Here is an 18,042-nt window from a genome sequence, read left to right on the forward strand (position 1 = left end):
GAATTCCTTTAACCAGCTTTGCTCCTCAACCCTGGATGTCATTGCCCCTGTTAAGCCAAGATCTAACCTAAAAATAAGAAAACAGCCTTGGTTAAATGAGAGTTGTCGGGCCTGCAAAAGGAATTGAAGCTGAACTCCAGTGGAAGAAATCAGGCCTCCAGGTTCACTTCCTGGCTATGAAAGAGCATTTTCTCTCATATAACTGTATGGTTAAGAATACAAGGACATGCTATATCTCTAATCTTATATCTGCCAATAAACATAATCCCAGAATCCAGTCCCTCCTGGTGCCACTGCTGAATCTGATGCAGATTATGAGAAGTTCCTCTTGCACTTTGTGGGGAAAGTGTAAAATATCAGAATTAGTATCAGAGCAAAACCCCAGCTTCATGGACGTCAGCCCACCCTGCCGGTACACTCTCAGTATTTTCACTCCTATTTCCCTGCCTGAACCCAACAAGTTTTTTATTGAAATCAAGGAGTGTATTGGGCCCCACTTATTGACCATCTTAAATAGTTCACTATCTGCTGGCTGTGTCCCCGATTATTTTAAAACTGCCTGTATTCAACCAGTCCTCAAAAAACCTGGACTTGATCCCACTATCCTCGATAGCTTTTGCCCGATTTCAAAGTCACCTTTCATCTCTAAAATCCTGGAAAAAATAGTTTCTGAGCAGCTGCTGTCAGTTATGGTAAACAATAGTGTCTTTGAAAGATTTCAATCAGGCTTTCGTAAGTACCATAGCACGGAAACCGCCTTGTTGAGAGTCACAAATGACCTTTTAATAAATTTGGACGCAGGCATGGGGTCTGTTCTTGTTCTGCTGGACTTAGCCGCAGTTTTTGACACCGTAGACCATGAAACACTTTTAAACAGACTAAGGGACTGGGTCGGCTTATCCGGCACTGCCTTAGATTGGTTTTCGTCTTATTTATCGAATCGGATGTGCTGTGTCTCCATTAAGAACTACCCCTCATCAATTTCTAATATAAGGTATGGAGAACCGCAAGGGTCAATACTTGGACCTATTCTGTTCTCTATATATATGCTTCCACTAGGTGAGGTCATCAGGAGACATGGCATTTCCTTTCATTTTTATGCTGATGATTCTCAATTGTACCAACCCATCAAGCCCAACGACCCAAATATGCTAAGTGCACTTCATGAATGCCTAAAGGACATTAAAAGCTGGATGGCACTAAATTTTCTGCAGCTTAATTACAGAAAAACCGAAATTGGAGTACTCTTTGACAGTAATTTATGTTCTGAGCAACACATCACCAAGATTGTACAATCTTGTTTTTACCAACTCCGCAATATTTCTAAAATTCTATCAATTTTAAATCTCAGTGACGCTGAAACTTTGTTACATTCTTTCATCTCCTCACGACTTGATTATTGTAACAGCCTTTTTACCTGCTTGAGCCAGAAAACACTCATACGGCTACAGACAGTCCAAAACTCAGCTGCCAGGCTTTTAACAAGATCTAGGGAATATGACCATATCACACCTGTTTTAGCGTTTCTACATTGGCTTCCCGTTTGTTTTAGGATTGATTTTAAGATTTTATTGATTACTATTAAGGCTCTACATGACTTCGCCCCAGTTTATATTTCAGTGCTTTTAGTCCCCTATGTGCCGTCTCGTAGTCTGAGGTCCTCAGGCAGTAGACTGCTGATCCTCCCAGTGTCCAGGCTCATAACTAAAGGGGACAGAGCTTTCTCAATACAGGCACCGAAGTTCTTGAATGACTTGCCTGAGGAAATTAGGTTGACTGAGTCACTGACCATTTTTAAATCTCTCCTCAAAACCCACTTTTACCAGAGAGCTTATCCAGATTTCATTAGAGCCTGCCTTTGTTTTGTTTTTTTGTCTTCTTTCTGTACATCACATGTGCTCTTTGTTTTAATTTGTTTTTATTGTTCAGCACTTTGTAACTGTTTTGAAAAGTGCTATATAAAAAAAGTTTATTATGTGAGAAGAGTTATTTAGGCTATATAATAATTTATAAATCACAAAGTCATACATCTGCCGCCATATCTACTCTTGGTCTACCGTTTAATTTGTCTAAATAACCTACCATCTGACTTCAGGTCAGTTTACTATTTTCACAACGGGCAACCCAAGTTATTGATTTTGTGGCATTAACACCAACCGATACTATGTCCATAACAATTATTCAGTGCAAACTGATTCGTAGATCATGGTAAGAATCTCTTAGAATTATTTGGTTGGCTCTTAAAAGAGCCTTTGGATTTATCGTTGGTCGAAAAATGGTTTAACCGCCGAAGCCGTACAGGGTGCGTCCCTGCCTCTTCAGGGCATAGACAACATCCATGGCGGTGACGGTCTTCCTCTTGGCGTGTTCGGTGTAGGTGACGGCATCACGGATCACGTTCTCCAGGAACACCTTGAGGACACCGCGGGTCTCCTCGTAGATGAGGCCGGAGATACGCTTCACACCGCCACGACGAGCCAGACGGCGGATGGCGGGCTTGGTGATTCCCTGGATGTTATCACGCAGCACTTTACGGTGACGCTTGGCGCCTCCTTTTCCGAGCCCCTTTCCTCCTTTGCCGCGTCCTGACATTTTCCAGAAGCTTTGGTAGTCTACTCAATGTGACACTGAACGAGCGCTCTGACTTTATAAAGGCTTCCTGAGGACCTTCGAGAGATCAGGACAGCCTACTGTTACAGATCCCTCCCATTCTCTATAGGCCCCGCCCATTGCCCTTTATTCAGCACAGAACCCTCCCTTTACACAACTATATTAAAAATAAAGTCATAACCCACTTATTAATATAACTTGGAGCGGGCGATGGCTTTCGTAGCATATCGATAAAACAGCATAGGCCTATAAAAAATAAGTGTTTAGTGAATATATCTAAATTATATGAAGAATAAGATAAGGGTTTCCTAATTAGTGTGATGAGCTTCATTTGGCATGTTCGTGGTGTGTCAAACACTAATTTTCCAAACAGGCTTTCTACAAAGAAAACAAACAATAAAGCTATAGGCCTATAGGACTACTAAACCCGTTTCAGTTGTTAAGGTTTTGTTTTTGGTAACCATCCAATGTATCCTAGTGGGTGCATGAAGAAAGAAAATTATGCTATCAAAATCATAGGCTACTAATAAAGTTTCGTAATTTTGGAGAGTTTACAATTTATAGTTGGAATTAGGCTACCAAATCAATTGAAACAGTTGGCTACATGCCGTCGTAGTGGGGGAGGAATCTAGCATACTTGCATTGTTTAAAAATAAATAATCAACATAAATGAATCAGCAGTAGGCTAAACCTTCAATGTAATAAAGAACAAATAAATACCTAGCAAAGCTTTACCCCATGAAACATTACCCTTAGTTACACAACCGGCGTTTTAGCACCTCTTGCTTTTACTGGAGACGTGAGACATTGAATGCTCATTGTAGCAACTAAATGTTATGCCATTCATCATAGCACAAAAAAGGGTTTGCCTATTGAGAAAAAAGTTATCTTAAGCGTGATACTCTTGAGCAAACCTCAGGGACCATATCAACGTATTTATTGGCCACTTGAAGTTTCAGATAATTACTTTTATCTTGATTTGATGTATTATGTCCACCCTTTCATGAAAGTAGCCTAATAAACAGTAAGGTCCATGTAAAGATTTTAAGAAGGTCCGAATGGGGCATCATGCTTCTAGTCATTTGAGATAATTAGCCTATTTCAGTTGACTTTCTGGACGGAATATCTCTTAGTAGATTTGAGTGGCTCTTAAAAGAGCCTTTTGTTATTGTAGATGGGTTTTCAGTTTACTTCTTGGCGGGCTTCTCGGTCTTCTTGGGCAGAAGGACGGCCTGGATGTTAGGCAGCACACCGCCCTGAGCGATGGTCACTCCACCGAGGAGTTTGTTGAGCTCCTCATCATTGCGCACAGCCAGCTGCAGATGGCGGGGGATGATACGGGTCTTCTTGTTATCGCGGGCAGCATTGCCGGCCAACTCGAGGATCTCAGCGGTCAGATACTCAAGCACGGCTGCCAGGTAGACGGGAGCACCGGCTCCGACGCGATGAGCATAGTTGCCCTTGCGAAGAAGTCTGTGCACACGGCCAACGGGGAACTGGAGCCCGGCACGGGACGACCTGGTCTTAGCCTTCGCCCTTGCTTTTCCTCCGGTCTTTCCTCTTCCAGACATGTTGAGTAAGTATTTAAATTGATTCAAAGTGCCCACATCAGCTTCCGACTGGTATAAATAGCGACCAAGGTCTTTGCTCATTGGCCAGCTCAAACTTCCGTAAAATAGACCAATCACGGTAAAAAAAAATATTGTGACATGCCCTTAAGGTGGCAGTGTTGACAGAAAGAAAAGGTCCCAAATTAAAAGTGACAGATTAACATAATTTATATCAGTAGCGATAGCGCCTGAACCAAGAAGATAAAAAAAGGAATCTTTAAAAAATGTATACCTTTTCAATATGCTAGGAACTACCAATATGATGCTCTTGACTTTGACCTTTACAAATCCAAATTACAACCTTGGTTTATTCAGATACATATTATAATTATAAATTATAGAGCAATAAACTTACTATTTATATTTTCAACTGTTGCAGTTCACCATAGGGGACACTCAAGATGCATCAGGGATGCAAAGCATGATCATGAACTGCACATTTAGGATCGATTCGACAACAACCACCAGCGCAGCATGTGAAACAGCATCACAAAATCAGAAACATGCAAAAAGTTGTTGATGCCAAACTGCCTGTCCTGAGCCTGTTATTAGGCCACTTCACCATTCAGAGAGAGGGCTCTGCTTCACTTATCCACCACCCACTTGCATGAAAGCCAACATCCCCACCAGTTGAGGGCTAGGGATGGTTATTTTCCTTGATTCAGTTCACGTCGGTCAGTTCGCCAAGAAGAATCCTTCAGAATCGTTCGATCGTTCGTTCAGTCGAGTTTCCGGTAGCAGTGAATCGAATCATGGAATGCGAGGTTCTCTGATGAGTCCGTCAGACTCAGCTTCCCCTGTTCTCATTCTCACGATTGTGGAAGTCGGTCATCAATCAACATTACAACTTTAAAGGCTGTGTTGCAGGGTTTATTTTCCAACGGATTTGTGCAATTTGCTTGTTGGTAATAAAGATTTAAACTGTTACTTGTTGTATTTAAGGTTGTTAGGTATCACAAAACGGAATTTAATACGAAAAAGTAGGTACTATTTTAGCGGTTTTCTATTGATTCTCATTTCCCCCAGAAAGCATTGCATGACGTCACGTTGGGGAGACACGGACCAAAGCCGCATTGAGACCCTTGAGAGCAGAGACTAGTAAGAGAGTGTTCAGCAGATTATACAGATACGTAGATAAATACATAGATATTATGTATAGTTAGTATATGCTACACGTTAATCTCCTAAAATGGCGCGATTTCATTGGTTCGCTATCTTGGGATAGGACTCATATTGTTTTCATCACAAAATGTCCGCTAATAACAACAAATAAACCTTCAGTCTCGGGGGCTATTCCCCACAATTCACTTCGCCTTCGGCTGATAATTGCTGATTAATAGCCTAGATAGATGGATAGCCTAGTCAAGTCTTTATCAATACCAAACTACACAAATCGTCGGAAATTAATTTAGGTGATCCGGCTCACACAGTATAGCCTACAAGACCACACAGAACAAGGGAGACAACAAGTCATCCACTTGGGTCAGCGGCGGATTTGTCAGCCTTACAAATCTGACAAAGTCAGCCCACCGACATCAAGATTCTGCGGCACACCTGCAAGCGACGGTCAGTTTGGAAACTGACCTCCGTCTCTTCCCTTGACATTCAGTGTCTGACAAACACACACCTGGCCTTATATTACCTGGGTGATGCAAAACCCGCACACAGACCCCTACAGGTTAAGTGCAAGAACTACATTTCCAGTCTGCACTTAGGGCTGAAGTGAAGGCTCGGCTGTAGTGCTCACGGTTCGCCACTTCTATATCATATAATATTTATTATCACGGCCGAAAGCTGTGTGCGCCTCCAGACGATATTATGAATCACAAACGACTGCGTCGGGTTCTCTGACGTCTTTGGTTCTTCTACATCCACATCAATCTGAAGTAGACTGAACGACGACATGGAGGAGAAAGGGATTGTTGCCCTTGATTGTTGACTGCGGTTTTCTCCCGCCGGAGCCTCGCCGCCTCGGCAGCGGTCAGCAGGCAGCGCTTAGGCACCACCGCCTCCATGCAGCGTGCAACGCCGAAGCGGTGGTCCCTCGGCAGCGGGAAGCGGGGCTCAAGCGGGAGACAGTCTCGGGCAACCATCCCTTTCTCCTCTATGTCTTGTTTCATGTACTTCAGGGATTCAAAAACAAAGTTCCTTTCCCCCAATTTCCTTCTCAACCGTGGCTGAGATAACCCCACCTACGAGTCTCGTTGTGGAAACACCAGACCAGTCGGACCACCAGTCGGACGTGTTATGCGCCATAACACCGGCAGAACGGTTATCCAAATAATGAAGTTACACTTGCATTACAGCCCTGGAGCTCTATATCTAAATTATATAATACATATCATATAGTACATATTATCACGGCAAAAAGCCATGTGTGCCTCCAGACGATATGATGGATCACAACCGACTGCGTCAGGTTCTCCGACGTCTCTGGTTCTTCCACATCAATCTGAAAGTAGACTGAACCACGCGCTGCCCGCTGCCCGCTGCCCACTGCCGGCGGTGGTGCTTTGCGGCGACGGTGCCTCGTGGCAGCGGGGCTCAAGGGTGGCTGAGATATCCCCCACTACAGTCCCGGGTGGAGAACGAACCATGATGGAATGAGACAGATTGACGAGACATTCAAATATTCGATTAATCTGGCATTACACAGAAAGTACAAAGACAGCATGCATTCACCATTTCACCAGTGGTGGGCTGTCAGGGCCAGCAGGGCCATCTCTGCTGGCCCTGTCGATCTAAATAATAATATACATAATTTTTTTAAAAATTACATTCATTTGTGTCCGAACACATCTTGATTCCATATTTTTTTCAGTACTTACAACATAATTCCAGATAGAAAACTTTTTTTTTTGTAAGGCTGAGCTCAGCTGAATAACGCATCACAGCTAGGGTACATGGACCGGCGGGGCCAGCACTAAAGTATTGCTAGCCTTTCGCTGAAGCTGCCACCTCTCATTGGATAATACATTTGACTGACGTGTGTGATCGGCCAATCAAATGTTGACATGTAGTAATAGAACGACCCCAGGGCCCAGCAATATGCAGGCGAAGGCCCCTGCTGATGTCATCAGCGAATTTTGAATCGTTGGCGGTACAGAGTTGAAAGTGAACTACTATGGCCACTGCCTTCACAGCATGTAGCGATTCAGTTTCTGATCTCCTTCGTTTGCCTTTTTCAAGGTGAACGTTTGGAGAGAAGACAGATTTAATTTCAAGAGAAAGACCTACACCGAACCCTGATGGGCTGACCCAGGCCGGTAAAGGTTTTGTGTGGCACTTTACAGAGTGCAACTACAGCCGACTGGCTAACGGCTAGCACCGTTCAGAACAATCTGTTCCACTCGCCGTGTTTGCTGTTCAGCATCAGTGAAGGGACATGGAACAGCGCCGGATTTAGCAGTCTTAACAGCTTCACCAAGGCAACTTTTAAACATCAGGCCATGGGTGATGGGTGAATTTTTCTTTGCACTGTGCAGGAGCGATAATGTTGTTGTTGTACTTTAGTTCATAACGCTTTTTTTTTTAATGGTTTGAACTTGGAAACACAAATATATTGCTTGAATTTGGGCAGTAGGCTTAATTGTAATGCTTTGTGTGGATGCCGCTTAATAAGCATATTAAACTAACCCGTTCACTACTACTCCTGTGGGCTTAATATTCTGTCTGGAATAGCTGTAGTAAAATATGTGGCATAAAGGCCTACTATGTTTAATTTTTTGTGAATGAACTGGCGTTGTACTTGTAATATTGTCGCTATAGGCTACTTTATTGAATCCGTTCATTTGTGTGATCTGCAATCTCGTTGTGGAATAAGTAAAGATCTGATGGTGTTGCTGCATTACTCTAGCTCTGCGGTAATGCAAAGTGGTGTGCGTGTGCGCTTTGTTGTTGCTGAAGATCAACTGTCTTGTTGTGGATGTTGTGCAGTAGCGCATATTGTGGCTGTGTTGGCGGTATTAGCACCTAATATGACATTTGTGTGCATGTCTGAGTGTTTGGGGGTTGGCCGTTGGTGGAGTTCGTTACTGAAGGCCCTGACTTAAACCCCACGGTACGCTACTGCATTTCACTGATATTGAATCGTATTATCGTATGCTCGCTCACTAAGCCTCTTCACCACTCACAGTCAGTGAACGAGTCAGCCAGTCAGCGACTAGTGGGTCTGGGAGGAGTCGAGTCTGAGAATGAGACGAACGAGAGAGAAGAAACAGTTTAGTTCGTTCTTGTTAAAGAATCGTTCATTGGAACTGATTCGGTCGCGAACGACCCATCACTATTGAGGACCACCTTTAAGAAATGAAATGTAAGCAAGACAGCAGGCCAAGGCCCGACCAGATACTGAAAGCATCTGTAGATTGGCTTACAAAGGTGTTCACTACGCTATCAAACCCCTCGTTACAGCAAGCTGCATTTCCAACTTATAACTTTGTTCCAGCGTCACACAACAAAACCATTATCCCCCCTGATCTAGATAAGCAACAGCTACTCCTGTCCTCCTGTGCTTAGGATTTGCACAGTGCTCATGGGAAATTTACATCTTCTCTGATTGACTACAGCGTACGTAGGTTTGTTATCTTTATGGGATTGGTGGTGAACATTTTTGTCCATGGTGGTGGTGGCGGGGGGGATCATTGTTATCAGCTGATAACAATATGTCAGCATAGTAATCTATGCCTTTTAGTCACTGTAACTAAAATAAGACTATAATCTAGAGAAAACAGTTTTTGTGGATGTGTGGAGCTTATTGTTATCAGCTGATAACAATGATACAGCAGAAGAATAGCAGAAGCCCAAAGCAGAAGCATGACTCCATTAACAGGCAGCGGAAAATATCTACTGCTTTGAGTGTCTATTGAGCATAAACCATTAGGAGCCATTTGCTACACATGTCAACATTTTAGTATACTATGTGTGAATACTTTAATGATTGTATTTACTTTCTTATTCACAAATTATACATTTGTAGCGTACCATTATACTCATACAGAACGTTATTACAGTAATATCACGGAGCGTTTAACATAATACACCGATACTAGATTATTATTGGACTTACTTTAGGAGTTTAACATTATTAAACTTATATTGAAATCAACTGTTCATATCCTTATTCATCTAAACGGTTCATGACCTGGCTGTTCTAATATTATGGTCTAAGGAACGGCAGAACGCCCGTTATTGCTCTGCCAATTCCTTTGTGCATCAAGTTTGAGGTGCTCGAATGTAAGCCAGTCCTACGAAAACATTTCAGCCTGTCGTCGGCTATATTAGCTTTGATTGGAGAAAATGTACAAGGAATGTTCTTAAGATTTGTAGGTGGCTCTTAAAAGAGCCGTTTGGGGTGTAGGCACAGCAGTGCGATTTAAGCGCGTTCACCACGGATACGGCGGGCTAGCTGGATGTCTTTGGGCATGATGGTCACCCTCTTTGCGTGGATGGCACACAAGTTGGTATCCTCGAAAAGACCAACCAAATAAGCCTCACTTGCCTCCTGAAGAGCCATAACAGCGGAGCTCTGGAAGCGGAGGTCGGTCTTGAAGTCCTGGGCGATCTCCCTCACCAGGCGCTGGAAGGGCAGCTTGCGGATCAGCAGCTCGGTGGATTTCTGATAACGACGGATCTCTCTCAGCGCGACTGTACCGGGCCTGTAACGATGGGGCTTCTTCACGCCACCGGTGGCCGGGGCACTCTTACGTGCAGCCTTAGTTGCAAGCTGCTTCCTTGGTGCTTTTCCACCGGTAGACTTACGTGCTGTTTGCTTGGTTCTCGCCATTTCTGCAGTGGGTGTTCAATGTGAGCGTTAATGCCACGGGTTGAACCGAGTATATATATCCGGTCGCGGAGATTTGCCATACGCTGATTGGTCATTTTGAACCGGCTGCAAGAGAAAATGCTCCAGAGTCCCGCCCGCGCATTGGATCCCGCCCATTTTATTTAGCGCCATCTGCTCAATGTGTGTGTGCCTAAACTATGCATATTTACATCTCCAACAGCATTCTATTCCCATTACTTCATATTTCAATTATTTTTAAATATAGCCTACATGGTAACCATGTGCTGTTATATATAAAAAAATTAAAACACTAACTGGAGACCTATAGTTTACATACAATGAGCCTTGCGAATTGCAAAGCTCATTTTACAAATGTATTTGTAAAATACATTTTGCATTATTATTAATATTGTGAATTCATCAACTTTCTATTCATCTGTAGCCTATATTTTGTCCATCTATAGAAAGAAAAAAAAATCAAAATCAGAAGCCCAATTAATAGCATAACCACTGAAAAGACCAAACAACACATCCAAATCTGCTTTCAGATGGAAACGTTTGCATGTGGCGACATTCCCCGGGTTTTTTGCAACCGTTCATGGCCTTGGATATTTTTTGTAGGCCTACGTTTATTGTCAAACCAGAATCCATGAGGAAACGGGCTTGCAGCTGACTGAACCTTAAATATATAAAGCCCACGTACCCTTGATCTCAAACTTAATAATGTGCTATAGATTTCATTTTATATTACAGCAGAATATACCTATAAAATGTATGAATTTACTGGCAAAACAGCATACCGTTTATGCCGTTATGAAAATGTTATCCCTATTAAAGACACACAAATGAGGAACATGGTCTCGTTAAGATATGTGTTTGGCTCTTAAAAGAGCCTTTGTGGGGTGCAGAGATCAAGGAGGCTTGATGAGAGAATTTACTTCTTCTTTGGGGCTGCCTTCTTGACTGTTTTGGGCTTGGTTGCCTTCTTCACCGGGGTCTTCTTAGCAACGGGCTTAGCCGCTTTCTTAGGACTCTTGACAACTTTCTTGGGCGCCACCTTCTTGGCCGCGACGGGCTTCTTCACCTTCTTCGGGGTAGCTTTCTTGACAGCAGTTTTCTTGACCTTCTTTGGGGTAGTCTTCTTGGCAGCGGCGGGTTTCTTGACTGCGGGCTTCTTGGCTTTAGGGGCAGCTGCCTTCTTGACCTCTGGCTTCTTCGCCTTTACCTCCTTGTTGATCTTAAAAGACCCCGAAGCTCCGGCGCCCTTCACCTGAATCAAAGTTCCCTTAAGAACCAGAGCTTTGATGGTGGTGTTGACGCGTGAGTTGTTTTTCTCAACGTTGTAGCCATCGGCAGCCAGGGCTTTCTTCATCGATGGCACAGTAACCCCGCTACGCTCCTTGGAGGCAGACACGGTTTTGACGATCAATTCGCTGACACTTGGTCCGGCATTCTTCGCCTTCACCGCGGTCTTCTTCTTTGTTGCTTTAGCCGGAGCAGCGGCGGCAGCAGCGGGAGCAGCAGGTGCGACTTCAACCATCTTCACGAGTTGTTCTGAAACAAGAGTAGCCTACAATGAAAGATTTGTGCTCCAGGGCGCCAGTGGGCTGTCCTTATACACAGAGTGAGAACCGTAGAGACTCAACTGGTGAAGCGTTTCTCTGTTGGCAAGAAAGTTCGCCTCGTTTGTGTTTCCTCCATCATTTTATCCTGATTTAATTCAGACACAATGGCAATATTTGACGTGCCTAGTCAAACAACTACAATAAGAAATATAACATTTGTACCGTACCGAGTTCAATGTACCATCAGTGTCGAGAATATTTATAAAAACGCTAACAATGCAACTGAACATGGTTATGATCTCACTTACGTTTGTTTGAGATTTGTTTTTAATTATACCTGATGACTTTAATAATAGGAATCGTGCCTTTTCATTGACAAATCACACTAACCGTTGGATGTGAGGATTATGTCCTTGGTGTCTGTAGTTAAGGTTAAAATCGACGTATTTTACTAACACAAGGGTTTTTAGAGGCTCGCCTGCATCAGCAAGATAATTTAGATGAATGGATTTTAAATAGAGCATTTATGTTATTCATCAAATGTGTTTGATTTAATACAATGTTACACATTGTGGGTTGTTCTTTTTTTCTTCGCCATTGTAACTGATCATCTGTAATACATGGAATCAGAGGATGTATCTTATTACTCAACTGTAGTTAAATATCTGTTGATGTTGATTATGTTGATGAACACATAATGTAGGCGTCTTACAGCAAGATGTAGGCTATACGGTTGGAATTGGTTCAATACAAGTGCATAACATTAATTTCCATTTGTACTTTCAGATAGTGAACTAGAATGAAGCATTCAATTATTAATTTGAATTAATGAAGGGTATTGTAACGGTTAAAACACTTCTTTATTCAGTTCTGAACAATAAAGACGAATAGGTTATCCTTCATTGGTGGGTACAGTTATCGTCTCAGTTTTTTAGACTAATGCCAAAATAGGCCATTCTCAATGATAACAATGGAATGTTTAATGATCGGAATCTGACACAATATTAATAATATGAGTTTCAAGCACGTTAGAATGTTTACATATTGGATGGTGGAGACAAAACAAAACCTAGAATTGTTGCCTAAATTCTCTAAACAATAATTTAAACAACTCTTATTTGAATAACAGTGAAAAAATAGCAGACAAAACTATTTTGCCTATTATATAAGACATATGATATTGAGTTTTACCTATGTTACCAGTCAGAGTGGGATTACGACTTTAAATGGCAGTGAACCCACGATCATTCATTGTATTGTTCGTAAGTGGTTTTATGTCTTGTTTGATGTCAGCATAGTAATCTATGCCTTGTAGTCACTGTAACTAAAATAAGACTATAATCTAGAGAAAACAGTTTTTGTGGATGTGGAGCTCCATCTGGGTAGTATTTAATGGCGATGGCCAATTCTGAGAGTGTTAAGAATCAGCCACTTATTGTACATTGCCAGGGTTGTGTGCTCGTGCACACGTGTGATTCATGAATAATAATTTGTGGTATCAGGTACCTAGGATTCGCATCTGCAAGTGGATTCTTAATTTCTTTCTTAGCTTTGGGCATGCTGTGAGTGGGTGGGACGAGGACCCAATCACATTGCAGACATAAGGTATAAATTCTCCAACATTTTTGGGGAAAATATAGTCATAGTTTAGGGTCAGAAGATTACATCATTTGGATATTCATCTTTGTTTTGTCCAATATGAACAATGTATTACCACATAGGCCTATACACACCCACCCTGATGGGAGTTGGTACTGAAAAAATATTTAACAATTGTTCATGAATCACTACCGCCGATAGTGTTATTATAGCCTACTACAAGGGTAGATACAATGTAAACTAATACGTTCTATGTCGTATAGGCTTCGCCTTTTAAGGGTATCGCTATTGGGTTATCCCTAGGTGTGAGCCGTAGCACTGAAAAATGTGTAATCCCCGCCAGTGCCGTTGCACCAAAACCTGGGCCCCTATAGACAAGTTTTTGACCCGTTTCCGCTCTACTTCCTTAACTCCTCCCGTGTATGCTTTCCACTTCCGTTCTGGCGGGCTCAGGTTTATGTTGCTAGGTATCTCCGATATCGATGCAGAGACACAGTGTGAAAAAGGATGGACAACGTATCGAGGAAAAGTGGTTCGGGAACTACGTGTGCAGTAGTTGGCTGTACCAACTCAAGGAAACACCTGAACGAGTGGTTAAATAGAGAGTGTTTTGACCACAAACCAGCCACGAAGAGACAATGTTTATGTCCTCCGTTGTTTGAGTTTTTTCACAAGCCTGATGCAGACTCGGAATCACGGGCCTGGCTGAAGGCATTGAATTTAAAAAATCCACCCTTTTGTGGACAAGAGACCAACTAAGAATAATCCCTTTCCAGAGTTGTGGTTGGGATACACACGCTTTACCCAGCCAAAGAGGAGCAGAGTCACCGGGCGGACCACTGCCTGCCCAAAGAAGCGTAGACTTCAATCTGATGGTAAGTTCAGCAACTTTAGCTATGAAACTGACAATACTGTTAACTGTGAAGAAGTTATCATACACTAACATTGCTACCGGTGTTTTGCTAAAACAGCTGGTTGTTTTGAAGATGGGACAAACAATGTTCACCATAGCTAGGCTAATGTTCATAGACAGTAGAGCTAACGTTACATCATTGCTTGTACGTACGTTGGGTTGTGAGGTGCTGTGTGTGTGTGTGTGTGTGTGTGTGTGTGTGTGTGAGAGAGAGAGTGTAATGTTGTAGTACAATTTATGCGACTGTGATGTTTTTAGTGAGAGGACTCTACTATGCCTGCATTCATTTTGCTCCATCTATGTGTTTTCTTCCCCTTTTTAGATGCTCCCGAAACGTGTCAGCCTGCCTGTGAGGCTGAGCCTGCCACACCAAAATTCCGAGATGCCCAGACCCAGTGGGAGAATCCGTCACTGACTGACCACACATACTTTTCAACAACAGTCTGTTAAAGTAGATAAGGCCACACAGTGCGAGGATCCTACTGTGACTAGCACCACAGTCATTGATGATTCTAGGTCTCGGCTGTATACAGGAGTGCGCATGGTTCAAATTTTCACCATGGTGACGGCGTTGTTGCCTTTCGCTAAGCCATCAATTACCCTTCCTGTTGTTGACCAAATCCTGATGACCTTGAAGAAGCTAAAACTAAATCTTATATTAGGAGATATTTCTCACCGTTTCAATGTGTCTACATCCATAGCGAGCATTGTGATTAGTCACTGGATTGGTGTGATGGGTGAACAGTTCAAAGTCCTGATCCACTGGCTTCCAAGAGAGACCATTCGTGCCACCATGCCCTTTCCGTTTAAGAGGAACTACCCTTGAACCACCTGCATCATTGACTGTGCCGAAAGTGCCATGCAGAGAGCCACAAACCCAGATTCAAGGAGTGACACTTTCAGTCAGTATAAGTCACGCAACACTGTGAAATATCTTGTCGCTGTGGCCCCTAATGGGCTAATCATGTTTATATCTGACGCATATGCTGGCAGAAGCAGCGATAAGTTTATCACCATGGACAGTGGGTTTCTGGACTATCTAAGGGCTGGTGATGAGGTCATGGCGGACCGTGGGTTCACCATTCGAGACCTGCTTAATGAAAGAAAGGTCAGTTTGAACATCCCTGCATTCACCAACAGGCGCAATCAGTTGACCAATGAGGAGATAACACGAACCAGGCGAGTAGCCAATGTCCGCATACATGTGGAAAGAGCAATCCAGAGACTCAAGGTCTTTAAGATTTTATCCCAGACCGTTCCCATCAGCATGGCACGTAAACTGGACAACATCTTGACCATCTGTGCTGGCCTAGTTAACCTAAGAAGTCCACTGATCAGAATGCCTCGTGAGGTTTAGAATCTTGCCTTGTGTCCCTGTGTGCATACTAGTATTGGTTAATATTGTAAATGATTGTTATAGTGATGTTATTGTGTGGGCTTGTTTTGTATTTCACTTTTTAATACATGTTAGGATTAAATACATGATCTTTCTTGTTGAAGCCATTTGTTTCATTTCCTCAAAACAATTAATTCATCCAGTGTTATAAATGTATGAGTTTACTATGAACGAATTGTGTTTAAAGAAATTGTGACACTCTAAAGAAGATGGGGCACTCATGATCGTAGTTCAGTGCAATAATGAAATGAAAATACATCAACCTTTATTTTCAACTTTGTATTATATTCAACATTAAATTCATCATTATATTACATTATGTAAACAACAGACATCTGCTGGCACCCTTGGGCACCTACATAAGGCAGTTTATTTTGGTTTTAAAATGCTGAGATATTTACTGCAGAACTGTAACCTTCCCTCGACAAAATAATCAACGATTTTTGGGAGCATGTGGGAAAAGTAGAATGTGCGCAGCCTTGTGATTTGCTCCTGAACAAAGCCTTGGTCATAGGGTACTTCTATTTCTAGGTGCTCAGTTTTGTTCCAGATGACCAACTTGGCGTGCTGAAGCCCTGTGCAGTGCATCCCAAGTTGAACCTGCATGTAGTAGCTTTTTTGACCATTGCAGGCAATATGGTATTCTACCCTATCGCCATTTGCCACAGTTGTGATTTCACAGCTCTTTGTTGCCAAAAATTCTTTAATTGACTTGTCTCCCATCACAGGTGTTTTGATTTCTAAAAGAGTGTCTTTGTTTATCACTCCATCAGGTGATGCTGCAAGCCACGGTTCCTTTTTGCACACCACTAACCCTTTGGTTTCGATGCTGTTGCCCAGAGTTTCCAAATAGTCCCTTGAAAGTTCCTCCCCCTCCGCTCCTTGACGAGTTGCGGCATTGCCACGGAAGGATGGATGTAAGTGCTCTGACAAAAACTTCTCAGGCGCCGTGGTTAAGCGAATGGGCACCTTTTTAGCCGTGCTTGCTGTAATTCGCACTCTCCGTGCATCGTGCCAGACCTGTTCTTTGCTCTGTGCTTTTGTTTAACCTTCTCAATCTCCTCAAGCTGGGGTGTGGACATATCAATGTATTGATTGTAGAAGGTTCTGCATTTTACACAAGCCAGTGGTGTGTGGTGCTCATCATGGGTTAGGAGATGGAGGTGTGGGCATGGTATTGGATCGGTGATGTTGGAGGTATCAGCATTAAGGCAGAGTTGTAGGAGGCTATTCCCAGGGCAAATGAAAAGTTCTGCCATTGGTGAGGCAAGTGCGTTCTTCCTCCACTCTCCATGATTTCCAAAGAGTCTCACCTCCTGTGCTGGTTCTGGAGTGGTAGAGGATGGCTGTGCAGTTGATGGCAGCTGGTAGAGGTCCTTCCTATTGTGTCGTTTGAAGCATACATTCTTCATCTTCCTCTGACCAGCATTTATTTTAGACCCAGCATTCCACTGGTTCTGTCCGTCTGTGCAGGCAAGCCCGGTTTTCCCCTGTCTCACAGCATTTTCTACCTAGAAAGATATATAGTAAAAACAGTGCATTGATATTATAATAATGAGTTCACTGCAAACATGCCATATGATATAGTTTGCACTGGGATTTCAGTAATAGAAAATGTGTTATTATTATGATCTTGGTACACACACACACACTTGCACACTCTAACCTCTATGATGTAGTTCGGATACTGAAAATAAAAAAGACCTATAGGCCTAGAGTACAATGGTCAAATAATGAGTTACCTTCCACAGGATCGCAGCTGCATGGGAACAAGATCTCCCTGGTCCAGCGACACACGTACATCCCGCCGTTTTGACTTCTCCAGCTTCAGTTACCAGCACCCAAGCATTATGCCACGCGCTATTCAAACATTGACTAGGCTCTACATTTGCTTTCAAATAAACAAAACGATCATGTTTGTATGACATGACACAACCGACTTTGTCGCTATGCAAATATTGATAAGCCTCGGAGGCTTTCAGACTGTCCCATCGCTTTCCCATCCGTTGCTATGGAGTCCACGAAATAGGCGCAAATCTTGCTGTACGTTATGTTGGGCCACGTCGCCATGTTATCCACCCAGTTCTGCAGTGAATTCGGGTGGGGGATAGTAATGCCATCTCCAGTAAGATCATTTAAACTGTGTTGCCATTGTATGGACATTATTAGCTTACGATATCGATCTGACAGTGGGCTGTCAAAGCGTCTGTTTACATTGGCAACCGCTGCGCAAACCACTTCCGGCGGAAATGAAATGCATTTGTGGAGGGTAATGGCGCCGCCCAGGGTTCGACGCGTAAACTTGTCTATACACGAGGTACTGATGGCCCCCCCCCCCCCCCCCCTCGATTGTTGACGACGACGGGGGGGGGGGGGGGGGGTAGAACGATTGTTGACAGGGAAGGGGGGGGGGGGGAGACGAGGCCATGTGCGACTCCTAACACTATGGGCTGGTGGATAATTCAAATTTCTTTTTTTTTTTTCTTTTTTTTGCCATGGGCCCCCCCTCTGCCTTGGGCCCCCCCACGACTGCCTCACTTCCCCCGCAGTCCGTCGGCCCTGATCCC

At 43.2% G+C, this 18,042-nt stretch overlaps 4 protein-coding genes across 5 annotated transcripts; all 4 read right to left on the reverse strand.

The window, feature by feature from the left end:
• Nucleotides 1-2,222: 2,222 nt before the first annotated feature.
• LOC130399283 (histone H4) lies at nt 2,223-2,635 on the reverse strand. The gene has a single exon (XM_056604976.1). The coding sequence runs from the start codon at nt 2,590-2,592 to the stop codon at nt 2,281-2,283; it is 312 nt and encodes a 103-aa protein (XP_056460951.1). The 5' UTR covers nt 2,593-2,635; the 3' UTR covers nt 2,223-2,280.
• A 1,112-nt stretch (nt 2,636-3,747) lies between these two features.
• On the reverse strand, nt 3,748-4,226 carry LOC130399073 (histone H2A). The gene has a single exon (XM_056604963.1). The coding sequence runs from the start codon at nt 4,179-4,181 to the stop codon at nt 3,798-3,800; it is 384 nt and encodes a 127-aa protein (XP_056460938.1). The 5' UTR covers nt 4,182-4,226; the 3' UTR covers nt 3,748-3,797.
• A 5,309-nt stretch (nt 4,227-9,535) lies between these two features.
• On the reverse strand, nt 9,536-10,063 carry LOC130399008 (histone H3). The gene has a single exon (XM_056604959.1). The coding sequence runs from the start codon at nt 10,000-10,002 to the stop codon at nt 9,592-9,594; it is 411 nt and encodes a 136-aa protein (XP_056460934.1). The 5' UTR covers nt 10,003-10,063; the 3' UTR covers nt 9,536-9,591.
• Nucleotides 10,064-10,871: 808 nt separating this feature from the next.
• On the reverse strand, nt 10,872-11,983 carry LOC130398869 (histone H1-like). 2 transcript variants are annotated; one of them, XM_056604949.1, is made up of 2 exons: nt 11,958-11,983; nt 10,872-11,556 (listed from the first exon to the last, which is right to left on the reverse strand). In XM_056604949.1, the coding sequence occupies exon 2, from the start codon at nt 11,540-11,542 to the stop codon at nt 10,937-10,939; it is 606 nt and encodes a 201-aa protein (XP_056460924.1). In that variant the 5' UTR covers nt 11,543-11,556; nt 11,958-11,983; the 3' UTR covers nt 10,872-10,936. The 2 variants fall into 2 exon arrangements, with proteins under 2 accessions (XP_056460924.1, XP_056460925.1); XM_056604950.1 differs by lacking the exon at nt 11,958-11,983 and adding an exon at nt 11,876-11,894.
• Between the last annotated feature and the right edge of the window lie 6,059 nt (nt 11,984-18,042).

The sequence above is a fragment of the Gadus chalcogrammus genome, chromosome 2 (genome assembly GCF_026213295.1).
Source record: "Gadus chalcogrammus isolate NIFS_2021 chromosome 2, NIFS_Gcha_1.0, whole genome shotgun sequence".
In the NCBI taxonomy this organism is placed as follows: domain Eukaryota; kingdom Metazoa; phylum Chordata; class Actinopteri; order Gadiformes; family Gadidae; genus Gadus; species Gadus chalcogrammus.